Source organism: Sus scrofa, chromosome 6, assembly GCF_054392235.1.
Source record: "Sus scrofa isolate SSC_HxYL_T2T_F1_AM1 chromosome 6, Sscrofa_HxYL_maternal_Yorkshire_Landrace_v2.0, whole genome shotgun sequence".
Taxonomy (NCBI): domain Eukaryota; kingdom Metazoa; phylum Chordata; class Mammalia; order Artiodactyla; family Suidae; genus Sus; species Sus scrofa.
In genome coordinates, this window is record NC_139388.1 from 21,791,674 (window position 1) to 21,816,538 (window position 24,865).

At 45.5% G+C, this 24,865-nt stretch overlaps 1 protein-coding gene across 10 annotated transcripts; it reads right to left on the reverse strand.

The window, feature by feature from the left end:
- Positions 1 to 24,759, reverse strand: GOT2 (glutamic-oxaloacetic transaminase 2). 10 transcript variants are annotated; one of them, XR_014805002.1, is made up of 11 exons: positions 24,554 to 24,759; positions 15,030 to 15,186; positions 13,674 to 13,802; positions 9,849 to 9,908; positions 9,138 to 9,299; positions 8,805 to 8,909; positions 7,921 to 8,071; positions 6,115 to 6,967; positions 5,267 to 5,392; positions 2,035 to 2,493; positions 1 to 1,337 (listed from the first exon to the last, which is right to left on the reverse strand). XR_014805002.1 is itself a non-coding variant. In XM_084958588.1 (10 exons), exons 5-10 carry the CDS (start codon positions 9,213 to 9,215, stop codon positions 1,215 to 1,217), a joined length of 774 nt encoding a protein of 257 aa, XP_084814714.1. In that variant the 5' UTR covers positions 9,216 to 9,299; positions 9,849 to 10,729; positions 13,519 to 13,802; positions 15,030 to 15,186; positions 24,554 to 24,759; the 3' UTR covers positions 1 to 1,214.
- Positions 24,760 to 24,865: the final 106 nt, after the last annotated feature.

Consider the following 24,865-nt stretch of genomic DNA (forward strand, 5'->3'; position numbering starts at 1 on the left):
TGGGTCTACAGTAACTTTATTGTAACAGAGAAACCAGGCAGCAGTAAGTCTACATGATTAAAGCGAATGGTGGTTATCCTTCCAAAGGGTGAAGCCTGAGCCCAGCTGGCAGCATGCAAAGGTTAAAACCAAAGCCCGGCGTATCCTCTTTCCCGGTCCTACCCTGCATTGCCTGACTCATAATACGAAGTAAGCGATGGCACAACCACACTGAAGAAAAGGTACATGGTCCAACCGGGCAGAGGCAACATCCCAACAGGAGATAATTAAATAATCACTGGAGAGGATGCTGGAGTAAAGGGCAGTGACCTACTCTCTGCTATTCTTTGCCAAGAAAAGTGAGGGTATGGGATGAGCAGTAAATACCATTCTTCACTCTTCAGGTAAGTAAATCCTATGGGATGGGACCGATGGTCAGTCAAAGAGTAGAACAGGATGAAAACCTAGGTAGTTACAGGTCTTTGTGCCTATGGAACAGAACAGCAGTGACGAGGGAGAAAAAAGGAACATTAAGTTGCCTCCATGTGCTAAAAAAAGCGCCTCTTCCTTTTTCGTTTTTTTTAAAGCTGTGCCCATGGCATGTGGAAGTTCCTGGGCCAGGGACTGAACCCGCGCCACAGCAGTGACTACACTGGATCCTTAACCCACTGTGCTGCAAAGGAGCTCCTCTTTATTTCTTAAATAAGACAGGAAACAGCATCTTTTGTTTTCTTTGGTGCAGTGGTAACAGATTTCGGTAATAGTTTGCTGATACGGTTGCTCAATCACAGGAGGGCAAACATGAGGCTGTTAATGTTAGAACTAGATCTTTTCACAAAGCCTTTGATAGGTGCTATTTTCATGTTGGTTCTACAGAGGAACCCGCAACACCATGAGGTGCTCAGTTAAAGCTTCTGAAATAGTGACAGATTTTTTTGGGGGGGCTTACGTTGTTCTTGCACATGTAAACTCTGTTGGAAAAACTGGAGATAAAAAGGATGAGGGCGAGTTTGGTTTACAGCCACGAAGTTCCAGACACCAGCCACTGGTGCATCTGCCCTATTTCACTGCACATTCTTTTCTGAGAAACACATTCAATCGCTGGGCATTAAGTACTGTGGTTGAAAAAAACGATCCGCTCACCACCATCCACCCTCTCTCTTCCTCCCTGCGAATCTCACAACAGCAGAGCCTGAAGACAGGAAGGTTGTCTCTGTTCCTTCTCACCAGGGGAATTACTTGGTGACCTGGTGAATGGCATGGGCAAGGTAGCCCACATTGCCAGAGGTGACCCCTGCCACAGAGATGCGGCCATCCTTTGTCATGTAGATGGAGAACTCCTTGGTCAGCCGCTCCACCTGCAGAGAGAAGAGTTTGTGGGCACTTCCTAGTCAGGGGGCTCTCGCCAGCCCCGACAGGGCACAGTTAGCCAACACTTAGAACAGAAAAAGAAACAGAAGCTGTTTTCTTGCTCAAACCCTATTCCTAGAATTTGGTGTGCTAGTTTAGTTTAGAATGAAAGAAGAATAAAAAAGCTTAGTGTGTGTGTGTGTGTGTGTGTGTGTGTGTGTGTGTGTGTGATTTTTTTTGGGGGGGGGCAGTGTATAGCAGCTTGATCTGTGATCTCAGTTCTCAGACCAGGGGTGGAACCTGGGCTGTGGGGCACTGAAAGCGCTGAGTCCTAGCCACTGGACCACCAGGGAACTCCCACTAAAAGCTATTGTTTTAAAGTAGGATGTTGAATTCGGAGGTGTGAACAGGTGAAAGAAAATCTTAGCTTCAGCTTTTGTAGAAAAGGTGATCCAAAATCTAGCTATGGAACAGCTACTTCTCCTAGCAATATTCTGGCTCCTGGCTGTTCTGGAATCTTCTAGAGAAACAGCAGCGGTCATAAAAATGATAATGAAATCAATGTTTCAGACTTCTTTCACCTAAGAGGGCTCCAAAATGGATGTTTTTAGAGTAATCAAATCAACAGGCAGGTGACCTTTGAGAAACTCGGATTTGCAAGGACCAAGCAAGCGGTCGGCTGCGGAGAAAGTGGAGTCCACTCACCTGTTCAGGCTTTATGCCTGTGAAACAAAACATGCCGATCTGGTCAACGATGTGCTGCCAGTTGTGGGAGGAGCCCTCCTTCTTGAGGTTGGAGACCAGCTGGGTCCTCATGCTAATGATGCGGTCGGCCATGCCCTTGACTTCCTGCAACCTGTAAAACCCCGCCCGGATACAGCTCAATTCTGGCCAAGTGCTGCCCGGGAGGTCAGCTCCCGGCATTTTTACCTCCCTTGAGTACTTCCCCTAGTGTGCCTCAATTCTCTGTTCTTGGCCACGCTGTCACTGGCCTGGGAAGAAAGCTATTTCATAGCATTCTGCTTTATATCAAAGTCCTGTTTTGATCAGGCAACTAAAATAGCTGACATAATTGAGTTATTAAGAAAAATGGGAGTTCCCGTCGTGGTGCAGGGGTTCACGAATCCGACTAGGAACCATGAGGTTGCAGGTTCGATCCCTAACCTTGCTCTGTGGGTGAAGGATCCGGCGTTGCCGTGAGCTGTGGTGTAGGTCACAGACGTGGCTCGGATCCCGCGTTGCTGTGGCTGTGGTGTAGGCCGGTGGCTACAGCTCCGATTGGACCCCTAGCCTGGGAACCTCCATGTGCCGTGGGAGTGGCCCAAGAAATGGCAAAAAAGACAAGACCAAAAAAAAAAAAAAGAAAAATGAGGAGTTCCCGTCATGACTCAGTGGTTAACGAATCTGACTAGCATCCACGAGGACGCAGGTTTTTTTTTTTGTCTTTTTAGGGCTGCACCAGAGACATACGGAGGTTCCCAGGCTAGGGGTCGAATGGGAGCTGTAGTTGCCGGCCTCCACCACAGCCACAGCAACACGGGATCTGAGCCGCGTCTGCGACCTACACCACAGCTCATGGCAATGTCAGATCCTTAACCCACCAAGCAAGGTCAGGGATCGAACCTGCGTTCTCATGGATGCTAGTCAGATTCGTTAACCACTGAGCCACAGCAGGAACTCTGAGGATGCAGGTTTGATCCTTGGCCTTGCTAATTAGGTTAAGAATCTGGCATTGCCATGAGCTGTGGTGTAGGTTGCAGACATGGCTCAGATCTTGCGATGCTGTGGCTGTGGTGTAGGCTGGCAGCTACAGCTGATTTGACCCCTGGCCTGGGAATTTCCATATGCTGTGGGTACGGCCCTAAAAAAAAAAAAGACCAAAATAAAAAAAGAATTGTGTTGTGCTAACAGAGCCTCAAGAAGGAGTTCCTGTCGTGGCTCAGTGGTTAACGAATCTGACGAGGAACCATGAGGTTGCCGGTTCAATCCTTGGCCTTGCTCAGTGGGTTAAGGATTTGGCGTTGCCATGAGCTGTGGTGAAGGTCGCAGACGTGGTTCGGATCCCGCGTTGCTGTGGTTGTGGCATAGGCCTGTGGCTACAGCTCCGATTAGACTCCTAGCCTGAGAACCTCCATATTCCGGGGGTGCAGCCCTAGAAAAGACAAAAAAAAAAAAAAGAGCCTCAGGAAGAGACAGCTAATTCTGTCTGCAGGCAGAGAAGGCAGTGCCCTGGATTCAGGACAGTCTTCGCCTTCCTCAGCCTCTACCCTTTCATTCCATTCCTGAGGAGCTGTGGGGAAATTCTTGTCGGCTCTTACCAACTAGATGACTAAGTAATTTATCTCCTTGTTCTTAGGTGTTCACTTTCCAAACCATTTCCCTATGATGATGTCATGCAGAGTGAGAACTAAAAGTTATGAACTGCCAATTAAAGGCCAAATAAGGCTCTTAGTCATGTTTTATTAGACCCAGTTAAACATTTTTTATTTTCGCTTTTTAGGGCCACGGGTGCAGCTCATGGAAGTTCCAGGCTAGGAGTAAAATCGGAGCTGTAGCTGCTAGCCTACACCACAGCCACAGCAACATCAGATCCGAGCCATGTCTGTGACCTACACCACAGCTCACGGCAATGTCAGATCCTTAACCCACTGAGCGAGGCCAGGCAACGAACCCACAGCCTCATGGTTCCTAGTTGGATGCGTTTCTGCTATGCCACGACAGAAACTCCAACGTTTTTAAATTTGGCACTTACACATAAAAACGTGGATTCGTAGCCTCTCTTGAGAAATGAGAAGCTGGCAACACTGTAGCGGCAGTGTGAGCACTGTCTGGAGCTGGAGCCCCCAGCGCCACTCAGGATGGCATTTGATTTCAAATGTCCTGTAGTCCCATCCATCTAGCTCCACTCACTTTGAGGCATGACCATGGCCAAATCCGGGGCCACCTTTGCAACCACGGCTCCCCGCCCCACGCTCCTTGTTGCCCACAGAATGAAGTTCTGACTTCTCACAGAATCTAGGAGCTTCATGATCTGCTGCCCTCTTCCGAGCTCTTCTGCCTTTTCCACTGTCCTTATCCTCAGGGTTTTTGCCACAAAAACCACTCGGACGTTTAAAGCACACCCTGCACCATGCACGTCACGAGCGTGGGCTGCTCCTCACGCACATCTCTCTACCTGGTTTTTCCTTTCTCTGCCTTTCCTTTGGAAAAAAGTCCCTTCTCTCTTCAAGGCCCAGCTCAAATGCTGCTGTCTGCATTACATCCTCCCCAATTCCCCACTCATAAGTAGCTCTGCCTTTTTGCAGCATTTATTCCACCTGTCTTGTATCAATGTCACATGTGCATTTTTCTTACTAGATTATAAACTCCCCAAGGGGAGAGACATCTCAGTCATCTAGCAAAGAATCGGTCATCTTTGTACATTACCGACATCAAATGAGTATTGACGGAGTTCCCGTCGTGGTGCAGCGGTTAACGAATCCGACTAGGAACCATGAGGTTTTGGGTTCGGTCCCTGCCCTTGCTCAGTGGGTTAATGATCCGGCGTTGCCATGAGCTGTGGTGTAGGTTGCAGACGCGGCTCGGATCCCGCGTTGCTGTGGCTCTGGCGTAGGCCGGTGGCTACAGCTCCGATTCGACCCCTAGCCTGGGAACCTCCATATGCCGCGGGAGCGGCCCAAAGAAATAGCAAAAAAAAAAAAAAAAAAAAAAAAAAAAGAGTATTGAAATGCACATGTTAAAAAAAATCCTGATGGCTATTAAGGACTATGGAAATATTAAAACAAAACAAAACCCAACAACAAAAAAACGACTTAAAATATTAAGAAAAAAATCTTAGTATAGTTCTTTGCGATAAAAGTAAAACCGGAGTTTGCATCGTCACTCCATGGAAACAAATCTGACTAGCATCCGTGAGGATGCAGTTTTGATCCCTGGCCTCCTCAGTGGGTTAAGGATCTGGCATTGCCGTAAACTGTAGTGTAGGTCACAGACTTGGCTCAGATCCCCTGTTGCTGTGGCTGTGATGTAGGCCAGCAGCTCCAGTTCTGATTTGACCCCTAGCCTGGGAACCTCCTCCATATGCTTCGGGTGTGGTCCTAAAAAGACAAAAAAAAAAAAAAACCCAACAAAACAACAACAACAACCCCAAATAAACCCCTCCACACACACATACACAGACTAATAAAATACATGTACATATTATTCATGTTACGACTGTGATAACGGGCAAAGAAAAAAGCTGAGTTATAGTGACTTTCCCAAACTTTCTGAAATGTACTTACACATTAATTTTATAACAACAACAAAAATTCTAACTTAAGAAGTACTTGATTTTTTGGTAAGCTCAGCCTGGACCTGTTGTACTGAAAAGAAAAATCCTGAACCAGATGCTTATTATAGACTCCAGTGTTCTTAGGATTAATCTAAGATAGAAAAAAATAGTTGTCACATGAGGACTAGGTGAGCTGCGGATGAAGTTTCTTACAGACTTAGCTTTTCCATCCAGTAAGCTCCTTAGAGATCTACCCCTCAGCTAATCAGCTACAGAGGATAAACTCTTATATAACCAATCACATCTTCCATAACTCTGAATTCTATAGGGCAGGAGTTGGCAAGCTTTCTCTAAAGGGCTAAACTGCAAATACATTAGGTTTTGCGGGCTGTATACTCTGTCACAACTACTGAACTCTGCTGCTGTGACATGAAAGCGCTCGTACACAATTCAGCAAGAAAGGTGTATGGCTGTGTGACACTAAAATGTCATTTACAAGAATTAGGGGCAGCCTGGATTTGACCTGAAGAACAGAGTGTGCCACCCGGCTCTAAAGTAATGTTTTCTAAATTATGGATGGGGACCCATGAGTAGGTCACAAATTCAATATCGCTGGACACAGTTGGCATTCAAACAATAATTGGAGCATAACTCATGAAGCCCAAGTATGAAGTTTTGAAAACTGTTTCCATTATATACACATATCTTCATAGGTAATATGTGTTCAGGGTCATGATGTAAATATAAGCTTATGTGGACTGCGATTAAAAAAAAAAATTGAACAACATGGATTTTGAGCACAGGAGCCATGAGAATCACATAAATAAAACCCCAAAATATGCAGAAATACTGATTTAATACTAGCTATTATTGGCTAAAACCAAAAAATAGGATGTGTATAAGAAAGTTTTCCTATGTAAGATACTTCAATTTGAACTCAAGTCTAGGAAAAGGCTGGTTTTACTTAATATGGGGATGATGGACTAAAACAAACTGCCACTTGTAAATTATGTTTGTCTCCGACAGAGAAAGACTAACTTAGTTGAAAGTACTGACAAAATGCACACTCCTCTCAGTTTCTCCCCCTTCTCCCCACGGCAGCTGTGCAACACTGCTTGTCCCTATAAGCCAACTGGAAAGGAGGGCGGAAGGAGGAGTGATGGGGAAGGCAGAGCTGAGGAGTAGCGAGGCGCCTTTACCATTGTTGCCGCAGATCCGGGCTGGTCAGGATGGTCGAGGCAATCCGGGCCCCGTTGACAGGAGGGTTGGAATACATAGGACGGATCAAGATCTTCAACTGTGACTCCACCCTTTTGGCTTCCTCAGCATCTTTGCAGACCACAGTGAAGGCTCCCACACGCTCACCTGAAAAAGAAAAAAGGGACCCGGTGTTCTGGTTCTCCCATCCAAAACGCTAAAGGCAATCGTGGTAGGAGTTCCCACTGTGTCACAGTGGGTTAAGAATCCAACTGCAGGAGTTCCTGTTGTGGCTCAGTGGATCAAGAACCCGACTAGTATCCATGAGAATGGGGGTTTGATCCCTGGCCTCGATCAGTGGGTTAAGGATTCTGTGCTGCCATAAGCTTTGGTGTAGGTCGTAGATGCAGCTTGGACCTGGTGTTGCTAAGGTGGAGGCTGGCAGCTGCAGCTCCGATTTGAACCCTGGCCCGGGAACTTCCGTAGGCCACAAATGGACCTTAAAAAAAAAAAAAAAAAAGAAAAGAAAAAAAAAAAGAATCCAACTGCAGGGGCTTGGGTCATTGTAGAGGTGTGGGTTGGATCCCCAGCCTCCAGCAGTGGGTTAAAGGATCCAGTGGGTTAAAAGCATAGGTCATAGCTGTGGCTCCAATTCAATCCCTGGCCAGGGAACTTCCATATGCTGCGAGCATGGCCATAAAATTAAAAAGAAATTGCTACGTATTATCTGTTTCCACCAGAAGCACCACGAAAATAACTGTTACAAATAAGTTTTCAACAACCAGTACGGTGAATCCAGTACAACAGATTATTTCGAGTACTCAGGAGTGAAGAAAGGTCAGGTTTCATTGGATCTATTGTCTTGGCTCATGGGGCAATCACTTTTTGTTTAGAGAAGCAGTGCTCAGTTTTCTTTGCTGGAGGAACTGAGGGACACTGAAGAAGGTACGGCTAAGAGCAGTCAGATCAGCTTTACCGGATCTTTCTGGCTAGGTAAGAGGGGCATGGACCACACACGCACATGCACCCACCCTCCCCCCAAATCTACGCCTCTGAGGCAGCCTCTCCCAGCACTTCTTCCTTCTCAACAGACACACCTCACCCTAGGTCCCCTGGCTTACCGTATAAGCCCATGTTCTTGGCATAGGACTGGCAGAGACAAACATTGATGCCCTGTTCGATGAAGTGGCGCACTGCCCAAGCATCCTTGTTACCATCGCCACTGGCAAAGCCTTGGTAGGCCATGTCAAAGAATGCAAAGAGATTGTTTTTCTGGGAAGGAAAGAAAAAATGACCAAAGCTTTAGGCAGTCCCCCTCAAGATGCCCTAGATGGTTACTTGTGCTTGTCAGGACTATGCCAGCTTCACTCAGGCAGTCAGCAGTTTTCTCCCCACATGGCAGTTTGGAGATGTTTAATCTTCCTGCAGTTAAAAGAGCGATTTCTTTTCTTTTTTACTTTGGTGGATATGGGCCTTCAAGAAGACATCAAGAAAAGATAATCTTGGGGTTTGCCCATGTGGCTCAGTGGGTTAAGGATCTAGTGTTGTCACTGTGGTGGCTCTCGTCACTGCTGTGGCTTGGGTTCGATCCCAGGCCCAGGAATTTCTACATGCCTTGGGCAACTTCCGTGTGTCGCAGATGTGGCAAAAAAAAAAAAAGTGGCTAAAAGGATGAACAAGTAATCACTGATCAGGCAAGTGTAGGCACCACCAGCAGACATCCTGGGCCAGGGGATGCTATTTGTACAGACTAGCCAGTAACGAGTTTATCAGAATTCCACACATCTTGGCTGAGCAACAAAAATTATTTTCAAATTGCTCATGTATCATCAATTATAGAACCGCTAATTATGCAAATGAGTTCTTTCCTAGCAACTTCACAATGTGTGGAAATTTCATGCAGCCCCAAGGTTAATTAATTTTCACTGTGAAGACTTTGCCAAGTGAAGCATCCAAGGCTAGTTACTGAATGCAGAACTGTCAGCGGTCAGTTCGCCCGTCTCACCTTCACCAGTGTGGCCATCTCCTTCCACTGCTCAGGACGAGGGTCCACTCCTGTGGGATTGTGGGCACAGGCGTGCAGGAGAATTACACTCTGAGCTGGTATTTTCTAAAGAGGAAAACAACCGAGAAATGACTTTGCAGTTTGAAAGAAGATCATTTATCTGAATGCCGTAGGGGCACCATTATTTGCTAAATAACAAAGATAACTGGGTCTGGCAATTAACTCATTCCCGTATTTTAAGTCGGATCCTCAGACCCAAAGGGGAGACATCAAATCTCGACAAGGAAGTTTATCCCCTATTCCCTCCCCTCTTGCCCTGAAAGTCACACTTACTGAAATGTCCTCAAGAGCACCTGTGAAGTCAAAGCCGCAGGTCTTGGGGTCATAGTATCGGTAACTATGCAGCTGCATGCCAGCGTCCCTGAAGATGGGGGTGTGATTTCCCCAGGATGGTTTCGGCAGGAAGACATCTCGGCTGAACTTAAAAAATCTTTGCTAAAAGATGGAATGAGAGGGAATGGAAAAATGAAGAAAGGAGGAGGCCAAAAAAAAAAAAAAAAAAAAAAAAAGATATACTTTACTGAGAGGACATTCTTCTGTATGGGAAACTCAGATTCTCTCTATGATTGAGAGATAGCAATGACCCAGCAGCAAGACTGCCTGGGTTGGAATCAGGCTCTGACCATTATTCGGGCAGTGTAGCCAAGGCCCTAAATGGGTCTCACTTTCTTCCCCTGCACACCGGCATTAAGCCAACCTCCCTCAGAAAGCTTAAACACGTTGAAATGCAAAAGCTCCTGGTTGCAGTTTGTACTCAGTTTATTATTATCTTACTATCACTATAATAATCTCTTCCTCATAATTTCTTCTAAGTACTTTTTGTCATTTTCTCCCCTCCAGCTCCATTTATCAGAGAACAGGACATCTTCCAGTTTGGTGGAAAGAGGAAATTGACTTCCGGGGCAGAAGTCAAACACGTATGGGACGGGGCACCTCCACCATCCCCAGCGTACAGTTCTCTGCTGAAGGAGTTTGCACACTCACCAGAAAATTGGCTCCGATCCGCAGGGCCCCGGTCCCAGAAATGGTCTGCACGGTGACATACTGAGGGAGAGACACTCTGGTCAGGGAGGAGCGGCACGCTCCTCAGGCCCAGGACTCACCAAACGTGAGCTCAGGCCCACAGACAGCACCCTTCCCCCTTCAGAGGAGGAAGACACTTTCCAAATGGAGATGTGTTGGAAATGAGAGAACAGGACCACTGTTTCTATTTTCTAAGAGACGGACTGACTTTGCTCATGGGTTCTCAAAAAAGAGCTGTCTCTTCAGTTTTTTTTTTCTTTTTTATTTGGTCTTTTTCCCATTTCTTGGGCCGCTCCTGCGGCATATGGAGGTTCCCAGGCTAAGGGTCCAATCGGAGCTGCAGCCGCCAGCCTACACCACAGTGACGGCCACGTGAAATCTGAGCGGCGTCTGGAACCTACACCACAGCTCACGGCATCGCCGGATCCTTAACCCACTGAGCAAGGCCAGGGGTCAAACCCGCAACCTCATGGTTCCTAGTCGGATTCGTTAACCACTGGGTCACAACGGGAACTCCAGTATCGTAACTGTTACATGAGAAACTTTCAGGACACAACCCCCCCATCGGAGATGAAAAAGGCGTGGTTTATATAGAGTAAAAAGGACAAAATGAACAAGTACTATATTAAAATATTAGTCTAGACTTACACAAAATTGAATGACATCAAAAAGCATGTCATCTTGAAAAGTCACTAAGTATATTAGAAAAACATGATGACACCTGATTATTATTATTTTTTGTCTTTTTAGGGCCGCACCTGCAGCATGTGGGAGTTCTCGAGCTAGGGGTCAAATTGGAGCTGCAATTGTTGGCCTACACCAGAGCCACAGCAACTTGGGGTCTGAGCCATGTCTGTGACCTACACCATAGCTTGCAGCACTGCCGGATCCTTAACCCACAGAGTAAGGCCAGGGAAGGAACCCACGTCCTCATGGTAGCTAGTCGGGTTCACTACCACTGAGCCACAATGGGAACTCCCATTATTACACTTTAAAGGCTATATAAGAGGTCCTCTTCTATGAGTTGTCATAGTTTGAAAGTAGTATCTTTTGGGGAGCAGAGAGATGGCCTTAGGTAGATCTTCAAATTGGTCAACTTCAGGAGATGGGTAAAAAACACCAGTGGAGGTTTTTTTTTAAGGTACCATAGACGTACAAGACTCTACAAAACATAAATCTATTTTCTGGACTGGGAGGTAGTAGATTAAACGTGGGGGGGACCCAACTAATAAACTCCTTAGTAAACAGAGTTTGTCTGTGGAAACTCTTGTATGACAGAAATGAAACGCTAATATAGATGTGGCAGTAAGATTGACGAAGGTACAGCAATATATAAAAAACAAGCTGATATTATTTTAAGAAAGGCCAGTCTTATACTTAGGTTATAATTTGCTAGATGGACACAGACTAAGCAAAAATTACAGAAAAATACAGGTGTTCTCCTGAGTGGTTAACAGGTGGTTGAGTGTCTGACTACCAATCAAACCATATTCTGTGCATGAATTAGGATCATTATCCCATTACCAAGGGGCCAAGGTGGTATGCTTTTCTCTGAGTTAATGAACTAATGAGTGGACTTAGACCAGTTTTGTGAATAAACTATTTATTCTGGCCTTGGGACTAGAGAGAAGAGACACGTTGGCTTAGCTTTGCCATTTTGTGTGTTTTCCTCCAGACTTACTCCGAAAAGTATTTAAACATACAAATGTATCTATTAAAAACCACATTTGTGGAGTTCCCGCTGTGGTGCAACGGGATCAGCGGTGTCTTGGAAGTGCTGGGACGCAAGTTCAACCTCTGGCCCAGCCCAGTGGGTTGAGGATCCTATGTTGCCACAGCTGCAGCTTAGGTCACAACTGCAACTCAGATCAGATCCCTGGCCTGGTAATTCCATATGCCAAGGGGTGGCCAGAAATAAAAAAAAACAAAAAACATTTGCTTCAAAAGAAAGTAAACAAACTATAAGGCCCACACCTCAGGCTGGCTGGCTATTCAGTGGTCTGGCTGCGTCCTACCTGCTTGATGCTGGGCTACTCTAAGCGCTGGGCCTGTGTAACTCGGTGGGCCTGCAAGAATGTGTTTCTTAAAAGCTTTTGTCCAGGGACCTTTAGGACATCTTCCTTTCACAATAAGGAGCAGGAACAGGAGACACCTGGGACCCACCTGTGCTTCCCCTCACGGCTGCAGCGAGGGAGGAGACAGCAGGAAGGGAGCAGGGTTTGCTGTCTTTCCACGTCCAAGCTGGTGTGAAGGGACAGTGGAGGAGCGCCAGACCTGTCTGAGCCCTACGAGTCCACTTGGGGCTTGTTTTCTGCCTGTTTCCATCACCTAAGCTGGTAGCCTGAGCATGAGGAGAGGGGCTAATTACAGGCCTTAAAACTCAGCATTGTTTGGCATTCCTAGAAGCCATTCAATGTAAAACGAACATAAGCACATAGAGATTCTAACAGCAAAAGCAGTGTCAAGGAGTTCCCTGCTGGCTCAGTGGGTTAAGGATCCAGTGTTGTCACTACTTTCACTCAAGTCACAATCCCTGGCCTGGGAACTTCCACATGCCACAGGCACAGCCGAAAAAAAAAAAAAAAAAAAGGAAAGGCAGTGTCTAAATGAAATCACTGTTTCAGGATTACTACTACATTTTTAGAATTGGTACTACGTGAAATCTTTTATTTAATTAGTGCCAATTTACTATCTGAAGAAGAGCTATTAGTAATCATGGAGCCACCTCAAACAAGTGATGTTTCTTTACTTATTTGTTTAAATGATTTTCAATTTTGTTTAAATTGTTAAATTTTGGGAGTTTCCGATGTGGCGCAGTGGAAACGACTCCGACTGGTATCCATGAGGACTCGGGTTTGATCCCTAGCCTTGCTCAGAGGGTTAAGGATCTGGCGTTGCCATGAGCTGTGGTGTAGGCCGGCAGCTACAGCTCTGATTCGACCCCTAGTCTGGGAACTTCCATTTGCCGTGGGTTCAGCCCTAAAAAGTAAAGAAAAAAAATCGTTAAATTTAAAAACAGATCCTCACTATATACAATAGCCAAGACATGGAAACAACCTACATGTCCATCGATAGAGTGGATCAAGAAGATACGGTACATATACACAATGGAATATTACTCAGCCATTAAAAGGAAAGAAATAATGGCATTTGCAGTAACATGGATGGACTTACAAATTATCATGCTAAGTTAGCAAGACAGTGAGACACCAACATCATATGCTATCACTTACATGTGGAATCTAAAAAAAGGACACAATGAACTTCTCTCTTTTTTTTTTTTTGGTCTTTTTTTGCTATTTCTTGGGCCGCTCCCACGGCATGTGGAGGTTCCCAGGCTAGGGGTCTAATTGGAGCTGTAGCTGCCAGCCTACGCCAGAGACACAGCAACGCGGGATCCGAGCCATGTCTGCAACCTATACCACAGCTCACGGCAACGCCGGATCGTTAACCCACTGAGCAAGGGCAGGGATCGAACCCGCAACCTCATGGTTCCTAGTCGGATTCGTTAACCACTGCGCCATGACGGGAACTCCCACAATGAACTTCTTTGCAAAACAGATACTGACTCATAGTCTTTGAAAAACTATGGTTTCCAAATGAGACAGGTTGGGGGTGGTGGGGGATGCACTGGGGGTTTGGGATGGAAATGCTATAAAATTGGGTTGTGATGATCATTGTACAACCATAAATGCAATAAAATTCATTAAAAAATACGGAATAGTGGCTACATAAAAACAAAACAAAACAGATTCTATATGATGCCAGAGTCTGTTTCCTGCTTACCCGGCCACTTTTCAACACCTCATTGTTCTCACCCAGGGCTAGTTCTGCAGATGCCTTACAAAATTCCGCCAGTCCTCCAATGGGCAGGTATTCTTTGTCCAAATTTTTTGCAGCAATCTGCGCCTCTGCCTAAACAAGAGAAAGTGCATAATTTAGTTTCTTCTCCTCACCTGGAATTACCATGAATAATATTTAATATTTTATAAGTTAAATTGTGGAGCCTTTTTTAAAATTTGGAGATACTGTCCAAGAAGAAGGGTAAGTAGAATCCTTCACATTTTGTAACTATGGAACAGAAATATGAAAAAATTTTGGAATTCCTTTTGTGGCACAGCAGAAACGAATCCGACTAGAAACGATAAGGTTGAGGGCTTGATCCCCAGCCTTGCTCAGTGGGTTAAGGATCCTGAGTTGCTGTGGCTGTGGTGTAGGCTGGCAGCTGCAGCTCTAATTGGACCCCTAGTCTGGGAACCTCCATGTGCTTTGGCTGCAGCCCTAAAAAAGAAAAAAAAATTTTAATCATGTTTTCTTTTTTTTTAAGTTAAGTTTTATATAAATGAGTATATTGTGTCTCTTGGTTTAACATAAAATGGCATTCTCAGGCTGCATAAGAACAAGGTTTTAGAGCAACCTTTGCGATGGTACAGTCAAACTACTAAATACAGCAGTAATTATTTCAAGCTATATGTCAGTTTAAGAACTTCAAAAGTTTTTTTCGTTTTTGTTTTTGTTTTTTTGGGTCTTTTTTTGTCTTTTTAGGGCTGCACCTGAGGCATATGGAGGCTCCCAGGCTAGGGGTCCAATCAGAGCGATAGCCACCGGCCTACACCACAGCTCATGGCAACGCTGGATCCTTAACCCACTGAGCAAGGTCGGGGATCGAACCCGCAACCTCATGGTTCCTAGTTGGGTTCGTTAACCACTGCGCCACGATGGGAACTCCAATAAAAATTTTTAAAAAATACAACAAAATAAAGAAAATGATGGAGTTCCCTTGTGGTGCAGTGGGTTAAGTACCTGGTGTTGTCACTGCAGCGGTTCCAGAACTTCTGCATGCTGAAGCACAGCACCAAAATAAATAAGAAAATAAAGAAAACTATTCTACAGTTCAATAAGAAGAAAGGACAGGAGTTCCCATTGTTTGTTACTGAAGAGCCATGATGGGAGCTCCCCAACTTCTCATTTTTTACAGCCAAGGAGACTACAGCCCAGACAAGTACTTGACTCAAGCAGTTAGTATCCAGCATAGAACCCAGGTCTCCTGACTCCCATCCAGTCCAGGAGTCTTTCTGCCTCTCTTCAGGAGCCCCTTTAGTTATTTACCCTCATCTCGCCGGAGACATCTGGCAAGCTTACCTTTCGGACACTAGGGAGCACGTAAGGCTTTCCGTTATCATCCCGGTAGGCACCAACTCCCAGATTCATCTTTTTGCTGTTGGTGTCTCTCTTAAAGGCTTCTGTGACTCCCAGGATGGGATCTGGGGGCCCCATCTCCACATGAGCCCACCAGGAGCTGAAATGGGATACACGAGCTATCAGTCACAGCAGCTAGATTTCCCTGGCCGGAGAGATCTTGGATCTGCCCCAAATCCCTTTCAATAAATACGTGCATGTCTGCTATGCACAGGGTACAGCAATAGACACTAATAATCCAACACTGCATAAGACTTCAAAGCACCTTGAAGAAGACCAATAAAATCAATGCAGATGCTGCATGCATATTATTATTATTATTATTATTATTATTATTATTGTCTTTTGTCTCTTTTTGTTGTTGTTGTTGTTGTTGCTATTTCTTGGGCTGCTCCCGCGGCATATGGAGGTTCCCAGGCTAGGGGTCCAATCGGAGCTGTAGCCACCTGCCTACGCCAGAGCCACATCAACGCGGGATCCGAGCCGCGTCTATGACCTACACCACAGCTCACGGCAACACCAGATCCTTAACCCACTGAGTGAGGCCATGCTGTGGCTGTAGCATAGGCCGGCAGCTATAGCTCCGATTCGACCCCTAGCCTGGGAACCTCCATATGCCTTAGATGCGGCCCTAAAAAAAAGACAAAGGACAGAAAAAAAAAAAAAAAAAAAAAAAAAAAAAAAAAGGCAGGGTCGCAGATGTAGAGAACAAACTAGTGGTTACCAGCAGAGAAGGGGAGATAACAGCCTACTGGGTGTAAGACAGGCTCAAGTATGTATTAAACAACACAGGGAATAAAGTCAATATTTTGTAGTAACATACATGGAAAGTAACCCTTAAAACTGTATTAAAAATAAGAAAAAAATTTATCCTTGGAGTTTCTGCTGTAGTGCAGCAGGAAGAATCTAACTGCTACAGCAGAAATTGGCACAACATTTTAAATCAGCTATACTTAAAAAAAAAAAAAAAAAAAAAAAAAGGAAGAGTTCCTGTCGTGGCTCAGTGGAAATGAATCTGAGTAGTATTCATGAGTATGCAGGTTGAATCCCTGGCCTCACTCAGCAGGTTAAGGATCTGGCGTTGCTGAGAACTGTGGTGTAGCTCCCAGACGAGGCTTGGATCTGGTGTTGGTGTTGCTGTGGCTGTGGTGTAGGCCAGTGGCTACAGCTCCAATTTGACCCCTAGCCTGAGAATTTCCGTATGCCGTGGGTATGGATCTAAAAAGACCAAAAATATTAAAAAAAAAAAAAAAAAAAAAAAAGGATCTGGCGTTGTTGCAAGATGCGGTAATATGCTGCAGATGTGGCATGTGGCTTGGATCCCAAGATGCTGTGGCTGTGTGGCAGCTGCAGCTCTGATTAGGCCCCTAGCCTGGAAACTTCCAAATGCTGCAGGTTTGGCCCTTAAAAAAAAAAAGACGGCAGAAGCTTGGGTTGTTGCCGAGGTGAGGGTTTGATCCCTGCAATAAGTTAAAGGATCCCGTGTGGCTGCAGCCGCAGCTCTGATTCAACCCCTGGCCTCAGAACATCTATATGCTGCAGGTGTGGCCATTAAAAAGAAAAAAGTATCTTTTAACAGCGTTAGGGGTCATCCACCAATGTCCAGTGGATTCACCTCGTGGGGCCAGGTAAACTGTTGCTGGGGGCGGTGCACGCCGAGTGAATCCCAAGAGGAAATGTAACTGTGAATAACTGTTTCTCTAGCTTGTTCCCCACTCTTAACTAATTTGGGGTTTCTGGTTCATTTATGGTCGATAAGCTAGTCCCTGTTAGCAACACTGACCGTGAATTTGGTTTTATGCTATGACCATTTTGGGATCTCTGGAAATGGATAGTAGAGATCTATTTTGGGCTGGGAGAGATGAAAGATAATCTAGTTTGTTGTTGTTTTGCACCCTTTTAATCAGACCTGATATAGTGTGTCTTTATCTGTGGCTTACATTGTGGATCTTAAGAGTTATAAGCTTTTTTTGTAGCATGTGGAAGTTCCCAGGTTAGGGGTCGAATAGGAGCTGTAGATGCCACAGCCACAGCAACACCAAATCCGAGCCATGTCTATGATCTTTGCCACAGCTCACGGCAACGCTGGAACTTTAACCCACTGAGCAAGGTCAGGGATTGAACCTGTGTCCTCATGGATGCTAGTCAGATTTGTTTCTGCTGAGCCATGACAGGAACTCCTATAAGCTCTTTATGTACAATTCAGAAAGGCTTTTTTTTTTTTTTTTTTTGGCATTTTATGAGTAGCTGAATGTGGAATGGTTTCCATCTCTGGAGAGTACTGATAAGTTAGATTATAAAAAAACCTCAAAGTAAGAGTGCTGTATTCTGTGTTATTATTATTACTTTTTTTTTTTTTTTTGTCTTTTTGCTATTTCTAGGGCTGCTCCTGCGGCATATGGAGGTTCCCAGGCTAGGGGTCTGATCGGAGCTGTAGCCACCAGCCTACACCAGAGCCACAGCAGTGCGGGATCCGAGCCGCGTCTGCAACCTACACCACAGCTCACGGCAACGCTGGATCCTTAACCCACTGAGCAAGGCCAGGGATCGAACCCGCAACCTCATGGTTCCTAGTCAGATTCATTAATCACTGAGCCACGATGGGAACTCCTATTCTGTTTTAGAAACTGAATTTCTAGTGCTTAAAATGCTCTAGACTTAGTATTTTTCTTTTTTTGTCTTTCGTCTTTTTAGGGTCACACCCTCAGCACATGCAGGTTCCCAGGCTCGGGGCTGAATCGGAGCTGCAGCTGTCAGACGACACCACAGCCACAGCAACGTGGGATGTGAGCCATGTCTGTGACCTACACCACAGCTCACGGCAATGCCAAATCCTTAACCCACTGAATGAGGCCAAGGATCGAAGCACAATCCTCATGGATGTTAGTTGGGTTTGTTAACCATTGAGTCACAACGGGAACTCCTTACCTTTTTTCTTAAAGCAACTGAGAAACGTTTAAAAAAATTCAAGTTCATATAAGGTAAATCTTTGATAACCGAGACTAGTTTTATTGTGACTAAAAACCCCCAGCCATGTTGGAAGTTCCCTTGTGGTGCAGCAGCTTAGAGCTCTGGCATTAACCACAGCTGTGGTGCAGGTTGCAGCTATGGCACAGGTTCGATCCCTGGCCCCAGGAACTTCCACATGCCGTGGGAATGGCAAAAAAAACCCCCAAAACTGAAAAAACATACTTATTTATGTTAAGTATAATAAAAACATATATTTTATTCTTTATGGTTCCATTTTTCCTAAACTTATACTGGTTCACTGATAAAATAAGCTAACATCAGAGTTCCTGTTGTGGCTCAGCGAGTTAAGAACCTGATACAGTGTACATAAGGATGCAGGTTTCATCCTTGGCCTTGCTCAGTGGGTTAAGGATCCAGCGTTGCTGCAACCTGCAGTGCAGGTCCTAAATTAGTCTTGGATTCCACATTGCTATGGCGTAGGCTGGCAGCTGCAGCTCTGATTGGATCCCTAGTCCAAGAATGTCCATATGCCACAGGTGCAGCTGTAAAAATGAAAAAAAAAAATTACATGTAGTGGAGGTTTCCAGGCTAGGGGTCCAAGTGGAGTTACAGCTGCCAGCCTACAACACAGCCACAGCAATGTAGGATCCAAGTTGTGTCTGCAACCTACGCCACAGCTCACGGCAACGCCGGATACTTAACCCACTGGATGAAGCCAGGGATTGAACCCAAAACCTGTTGGTTCCACTGAGCTGCGATGGGAACTCCAAAGATTTAAATTAAAAAAATTATAGGAGTTCCTGTCATGGCTCAGTGGTTAATGAATCCAACTAGGAACCATGAGGTTGTCTGTCCCACGACATCACATTACATGTAGTTGTCATGTCTCCTTAGGCTCCTTTTGGCTGTGACAGTATCAGATATACTTTGTTTTAATGACCTTGACTGTTGGGGTTACTGTAGGATGTCCCTCTGCTAGAATCTGTCTGATAAATTTGTCTCATGACTAGACTGGGGTTACAGGTTTCTGAGAGAACAGTGATTGTATTTTGTAATATGTCAGCTTGAAGACAATTTCCAAGATCTTTAAATAACTTAAAATCTCGTACACATGATGAGTCAATTACTTAATCATTGGATACCTAGATAATTTCTTTTTCTTCCTTCCTTTTTTTTTTTTTTTAATATTTGATGGCTGCATCCATTATTTATGGGGGCTCCCGAGGAGGAGACCTGATAGACTGGGAAGGGCAGGTAAGTACAGGCTTAAGAAGGCTTCCAGGAGGAGGTGACAGATTTAAGAAGGAAAAAGGCATTCTAAGCAGGGGCATAAAATAAAGGCTAAAGGTGAGAAACAGTCAGGGGTGAGTGTTGCAGTAGAAAGTAAAAGCAAATTTCCCAATGACTTATATCAAATAGCCCCCATTCTTTCAGCAAGCCTTTATCCAATCAACCAATCAAATGTTTCAGCACAACCCAGCACACCATCCGTTCTGAAAGCAGATGAATCATTTCATTCATTCATTCTTTCCCAGCAATCATTCTCTTGTAAAACTTGTGGCCAGTCCGAACTAACATACCTCTCTCCTCCATGAGGCACACGAGGCACACAGGATGACTGGTCCCCCAGGGCAGTACAGAGTTAAAAGTTAAGCTCCCCTGACAAGTTGAAACCTGCCTCAGTCTCAATAGCTGTAATTGGCATGAACAATGAATTCTCTATTATGAAAGGGTGGATTATCTCATTTTAGATTTCCCAGGCTTTTATTTCTTTTAATGGCTTGCCCTGGGCAATGTCCATACTGGGAAAACTGCCTGGATTCAAATGCTCAGCTACCTACCAGCTGTGTGAGCAAAGGCAAATCAATTAACTTCTCCAAGTCTCAACTTTTACCTGTAAAATGGGGGCACAACAGTACCTATCTCATAAGGTTGTTAAAAAGGATGAAAGCAGTTGTGAAATATAAAACAGTCAAAACAGAGGCTGGTACACAGTGAGTGGTTGAAGTTAGCTGGTATCGCTGTTACTAAATTATTACCACGACAGTTGTATTTATAACAGCCTTGCCACTGGTATGGAAACTGATGAGGCAAGTATGTAAAGAATTCAAGGAGCCTAAGTCAAGACTCTGATGCAGATGTGGGTCTTTTCTGGTTTTCCATTATCACCACTTAGTTTTTTGTAGTCTTGGGAGATACTATCATTCTTCCTCCTCACTTGGCTCTGCCAGGACTCAAAATCCTTCTCGTTCTTTCTCACTGTTCTAGGCTGCTTGGTTGTTCCAGCATCTAAGCAACAGTAAGTAAGAAACAGAAACGGGGAAGCCACTTCTAAACTGGGTCTGAAGAAAGCTTTCGTTACGTCCTGCCCACCGTTCAGACCCTGAGAACATGTAGTCACCTGCTCACCTAACATCACTATCATTAACCGATGAGTGCACGGAACGCCCTGAGTGCTCAAGGACATGTCAGAGAGAACCTTTAGTAAGATGGTTGTCTCCAATGCCTCCGATTAACGACAGAGCTGCCCCTAAACCACAAGAAGGGGGTGAAAAACACTTACATGTCAAGTTCTTTAGAAAGTTTATCCAGTACAGGAATTCTCTCAAATAACTGCAGAGGGCAGATTGGGAGTGGTTTATTTTAGGAAGAGTTTTAAAAGAATTTCAAAATATTAAATCTTTTTTTTTTCTTTTTTATTTTTTTATTACTTTTTTTTTTTTTTTTTTTTTTGTCTTTTTGCTATTTCTTTGGGCCACTCCCATGGCATATGGAGGTTCCCAGGCTAGGGGTCGAATCGGAGCTGTAGCCACAGGCCTACGCCAGAGCCACAGCAACGCGGGATCCGAGCCGCGTCTGCGACCTACACCACAGCTCAAAGCAACACCGGATCATTAACCCACTGAGCAAGGGCAGGGACCGAACCCGCAACCTCATGGTTCCTAGTCGGATTCGTTAATCACTGTGCCATGACGGGAACTCCCGAAATATTAAATCTTAAAAAAAGTTTTTTTATTATAGTTGACTTATCAAAATATTAAATCTTAACAATCCAGATAAAGGAGCAGGGGTGCTTAATTTGGCTAATCCTATCTCAGTAATGACAGGACCCCATGCCCTTTACTATTCCTTAAAAGGGTCAAGATCATGCTCACATTTTAAGAGCTCTAATGTTTATAAGGGATTGTGCTAGATGGAACCAAGAGTGCTCTAGGGACAAAACTGATGCTGATAACTTGTGGCCGACAGAGCATTCCTATCTATGTACTTTGGACAAAAGTGCAAAGCTTCAGCCATTGAGCAATACTGACCTACCAACCAAAAAATGTGAGGTACAAAGTATCCAGATAAGCATTTCCAACTCAAATACCTTGCAATTTTCCTGGGCACCTACCTAGTGCTTTATAGTCTTTAAAATGTTTTCCCTCACGTTCTACTTTTTTTTTTTTTTTTTTAAGTGCCACAAGTGTGGCATATGGAAGTTTCCAGGCTAGGGGTCGAATTGGAGCTGCAGCTGCTGGCCTACACTACAGCCACAGCAACTGGATCCTCAACCCACTGAGCCAGGGTTCTAACCTGCATCCTCATGGATAGTAGTCAGGTCCATTTCTGCCAGCCACAGTGGGAACTCCTCCCTCATACTCTTATTTTAAAATGAGAGGCTGGAGTACCCCTTGTGTAGGAGGGGTAACGAACCCACTAGTATCCATGAATATCCAGGTTTGATCCTTGGCCTCACTCAGTAGGTTAAGGATCTGGCGTTGCCGTGAGCTGTGGTGTAGGCCGGCAGCTACAGCTCTGATTCAGTCTTTAGCCTGGGAACTTCCATATGCTGCGGGTGTGGCCCTAAAAAGACTAAATAAATAAATACAAATAAAATGAAATGAGAGGTTAACTTGCTCACGACCATAAAACTAAAGACGGTACTACAATTATGATCTTGCTGGTCACTGTACTACTGTTGCACACTGCCTTTCTAAAGTGTCTCACAATACTTCTTTAGTTATTTCACTACAGACCGGAGGATCAGAATTAAATAATTACTTAAGAACAGATAACTAAAAATAAAAATACATTAGCATAGTTTCCTTTCTTCACTGATCTGTGACTATTTCTGATTTCATGCTACTATGCTTTTAAAGCACAGGTAAACAAGAAAAGGGTAAATGTTTAGTGCTTTCTGTATAAAAAATGCAGCTATAGGAAACATTTGAACTTAGTTCCAGTTAAATGACCAAAGTATGAAAATTAAGTATTTCATAGAATAAATCCTCATACCAACTACCAATGTTTCACTGTATTAGAATGAACTGTTTAAAAAAAGAAAGAAAGAAAGAAAGCTCAATTAGTTAAGTTTATTTTAAATGTTCTCCATGGGAGTTCCTGTTGTGGCTCAGCGGTTAAAGAAACTGACTAGCATCTATGAGGATGAAAGTTCAATCCCTGGCCTTGCTCAGTGAGTGGGTTAAGGATCTGGTGTTGCCCTGGACTGTGGTGTAGGTCGCAGACGCGGCTCGGATCCTGCATTGCTGTGGCTCTGGCATAGGCCGGTGGCTACAGCTCTGACTAGACCCCTAGCCTGGGAACCTCCATATGCCGCAGTACGGCCCTAAAAAGGATAAAAGGCAAAAAAAAAGAAAAAGAAAAAATCAAGTTTTAAAATTAAAATATTCAATTTGAAAGACATGACAGTCAATGTTCTAAGTGCTGAGATATAGCAATGAACAAAGTAGGTACAGTCTCTGTTCTCAGGGAATTCACATTCTACTGGGGAAAAGACAAAGAAAAATGAGTCAGGCTCTCAAAGGGAAAGAATGACTGAAAGGTCACACCCATAGGGATTTTTCACTAGCACTTCTGAAATATAGCTATAGGCCACCCAGCCAAATCCATAGAACAAGAGATTATTTTAAGATTACTACAGTGGTGAAACAGACTTTCACTTGCCCATTTTAGGCATCATTTTCAGTTCTCCAAATTTGCTGCATAAATAATACTCTCTAATTCTAATCCACTAAATAAACTACCAATTTTTTTTTTTGGGGGGGGGTCCTTTTAGGGCTGCAGCATAAGGAGGTTCCCAGGCTAGTGGGCCAATTGGGATCCTCAACCTACTGAGCAAGGCCAGGGATTGAACCTGCAACCTCATGGTTCCTAGTCGGATTTGTTAACCACTGACCCACGACAGGAACTCCTAGATAAGATACCTTAAAGAGCACACTTTGACAGTGGGCCAAGAAGGAGCCAAATCAGGGAGAGAATAAAGTGTGAAAGCCTGGGCAAAGCTGTACTGCCAAGAGTGTGGGGCTCAGGAAGGACACACTGTTCTGCTGACTTAAAGACATGGTCAATGAAAGGCCAAGACGTGTAGGAGAGGTCAAGGCTTTGCTCTTTGGAGTTAATATCTGATTGGGGTGGTATAAAGACTCGGTTCCTGATTAGGTAGTAATTAGGGGCACCGTCCCAAATCGGATTTTTGAGTCAATTAAATAGCCTGGCTTAGGTCTCTCCACTAGGAAGGGATTACTACCTTGTTTAATGCTCTGTAACCTTTTCTCCGCCAACACATCACACAGTTTGAAATTACATATTTGTAATTTTTTGAATGACACCGGTCCTTCCCTCAGGTGTTGACCGCTGAATCTAGCACAAGCTATCTATCTGATCCAGTGCATGGCTCTGTGAAACTCTCACTAAACGAAAAAGCAGAGCGAGAAGGAGGGGGAAGAAAAGCAACGTCCCTACCGCCAGATCTCCTAAGGGATAAAATAAAAATAATTAGAACAAAGGTGGGGGGGCACTACACCCTGACTCTTCCATCCAAAGGCCAAAGGGCCGGGCTGGGGAGATCACTGGTGAGCCAGGCCGCCACACTGGCCGGAGGATGCCGCGCGCCAAGGTCACAGGACGCAGAATGTGTAGACAGGCCCGAAAGCCGGGAGCTCCAGGAACCTTCCTCCCTTCAGCTTCCTTCCCCCGACACACAACCGTGCCACCCGCCGCCCTTTTAACTCCTCTGGGCTGGAGGGAGGCCAAGACAGGGCAGCGGGTCAAGGGCACAAGCGGTCATCACAGCCAATCGGCGCGAGACTATCCCTGCGCCGCAGCCAATCCGCGCGAGGCCAGCTCGGAGCCACGGGCCGGGTGCTCTCCCCTTGCCTTCTACCCCGACAGCGCCTAATCTGCGTGTCTTGACCCCCCAACCTTGAATGGGAGTCCGGGTGCCGTAGAGGGCCACACTTCCTAACCCAGGGGAACGCGTTGGAATGCTCTCCTACGGTCCAAGGGGCACGGGCCGGGAGGGATGTAGGACCGGTTGGTCGGGTCATTGAGAGGCGCAGACGCTCAATCCTCAGCCCCCAGCAAAGCAGGCGGTAGCAGAGAAAGTTTGTGTGTGTGGGTGCACGCGTGTGCTTTGATGGCAGGTTAGATGTCCTGAGGTGCCAGCAGCTCGGCTGGGCAGGCCCGTCGCCCTGGTTCCTCTCTTCCCTGCTTACCTGGCTCTGGCAGATGCTGCAGCAGCGAGGCCTGGGTGGAAGGCGGAGGCGACTCCGGACAGGACGCGGCCGGAGTGCAGCAGGGCCATGGTGGGCGGCAAGAGAGCAGTGGGTAGCTGCAGGACGGAGCGGAGATGCCAGGCGGGCGGACACGGAGGCGCCGGCTCCTGCTGAAGGTAAGGACAGCTAACTCCCTGGGCGAGGCTAGAGCGGCCGCCCTCCAGGCCCTAAAGCGCGTCACAGCGCACCCTGGCGGCCGGAGCGGAACGGCTTGGCCTCGGTGCGGCCTGGAGTCCGCCCGCCAGGGAGTCT

Bases quoted from the DNA above. Each gene is read 5' to 3' on its own strand.
- GOT2 (XM_084958588.1), bottom strand. From the start codon at position 9,215: ATGCAGCTGCATAGTTACCGATACTATGACCCCAAGACCTGCGGCTTT. The intron at 8,072-8,804 runs GTGAGACGGGCG...TTTCCTTCCCAG, and splicing joins AGATGGCCACACTGGTGAAG to AAAAACAATCTCTTTGCATT. The intron at 1,338-2,034 runs GTGAGTGGACTC...TTCTCTCTGCAG, and splicing joins CAGGCATAAAGCCTGAACAG to GTGGAGCGGCTGACCAAGGA.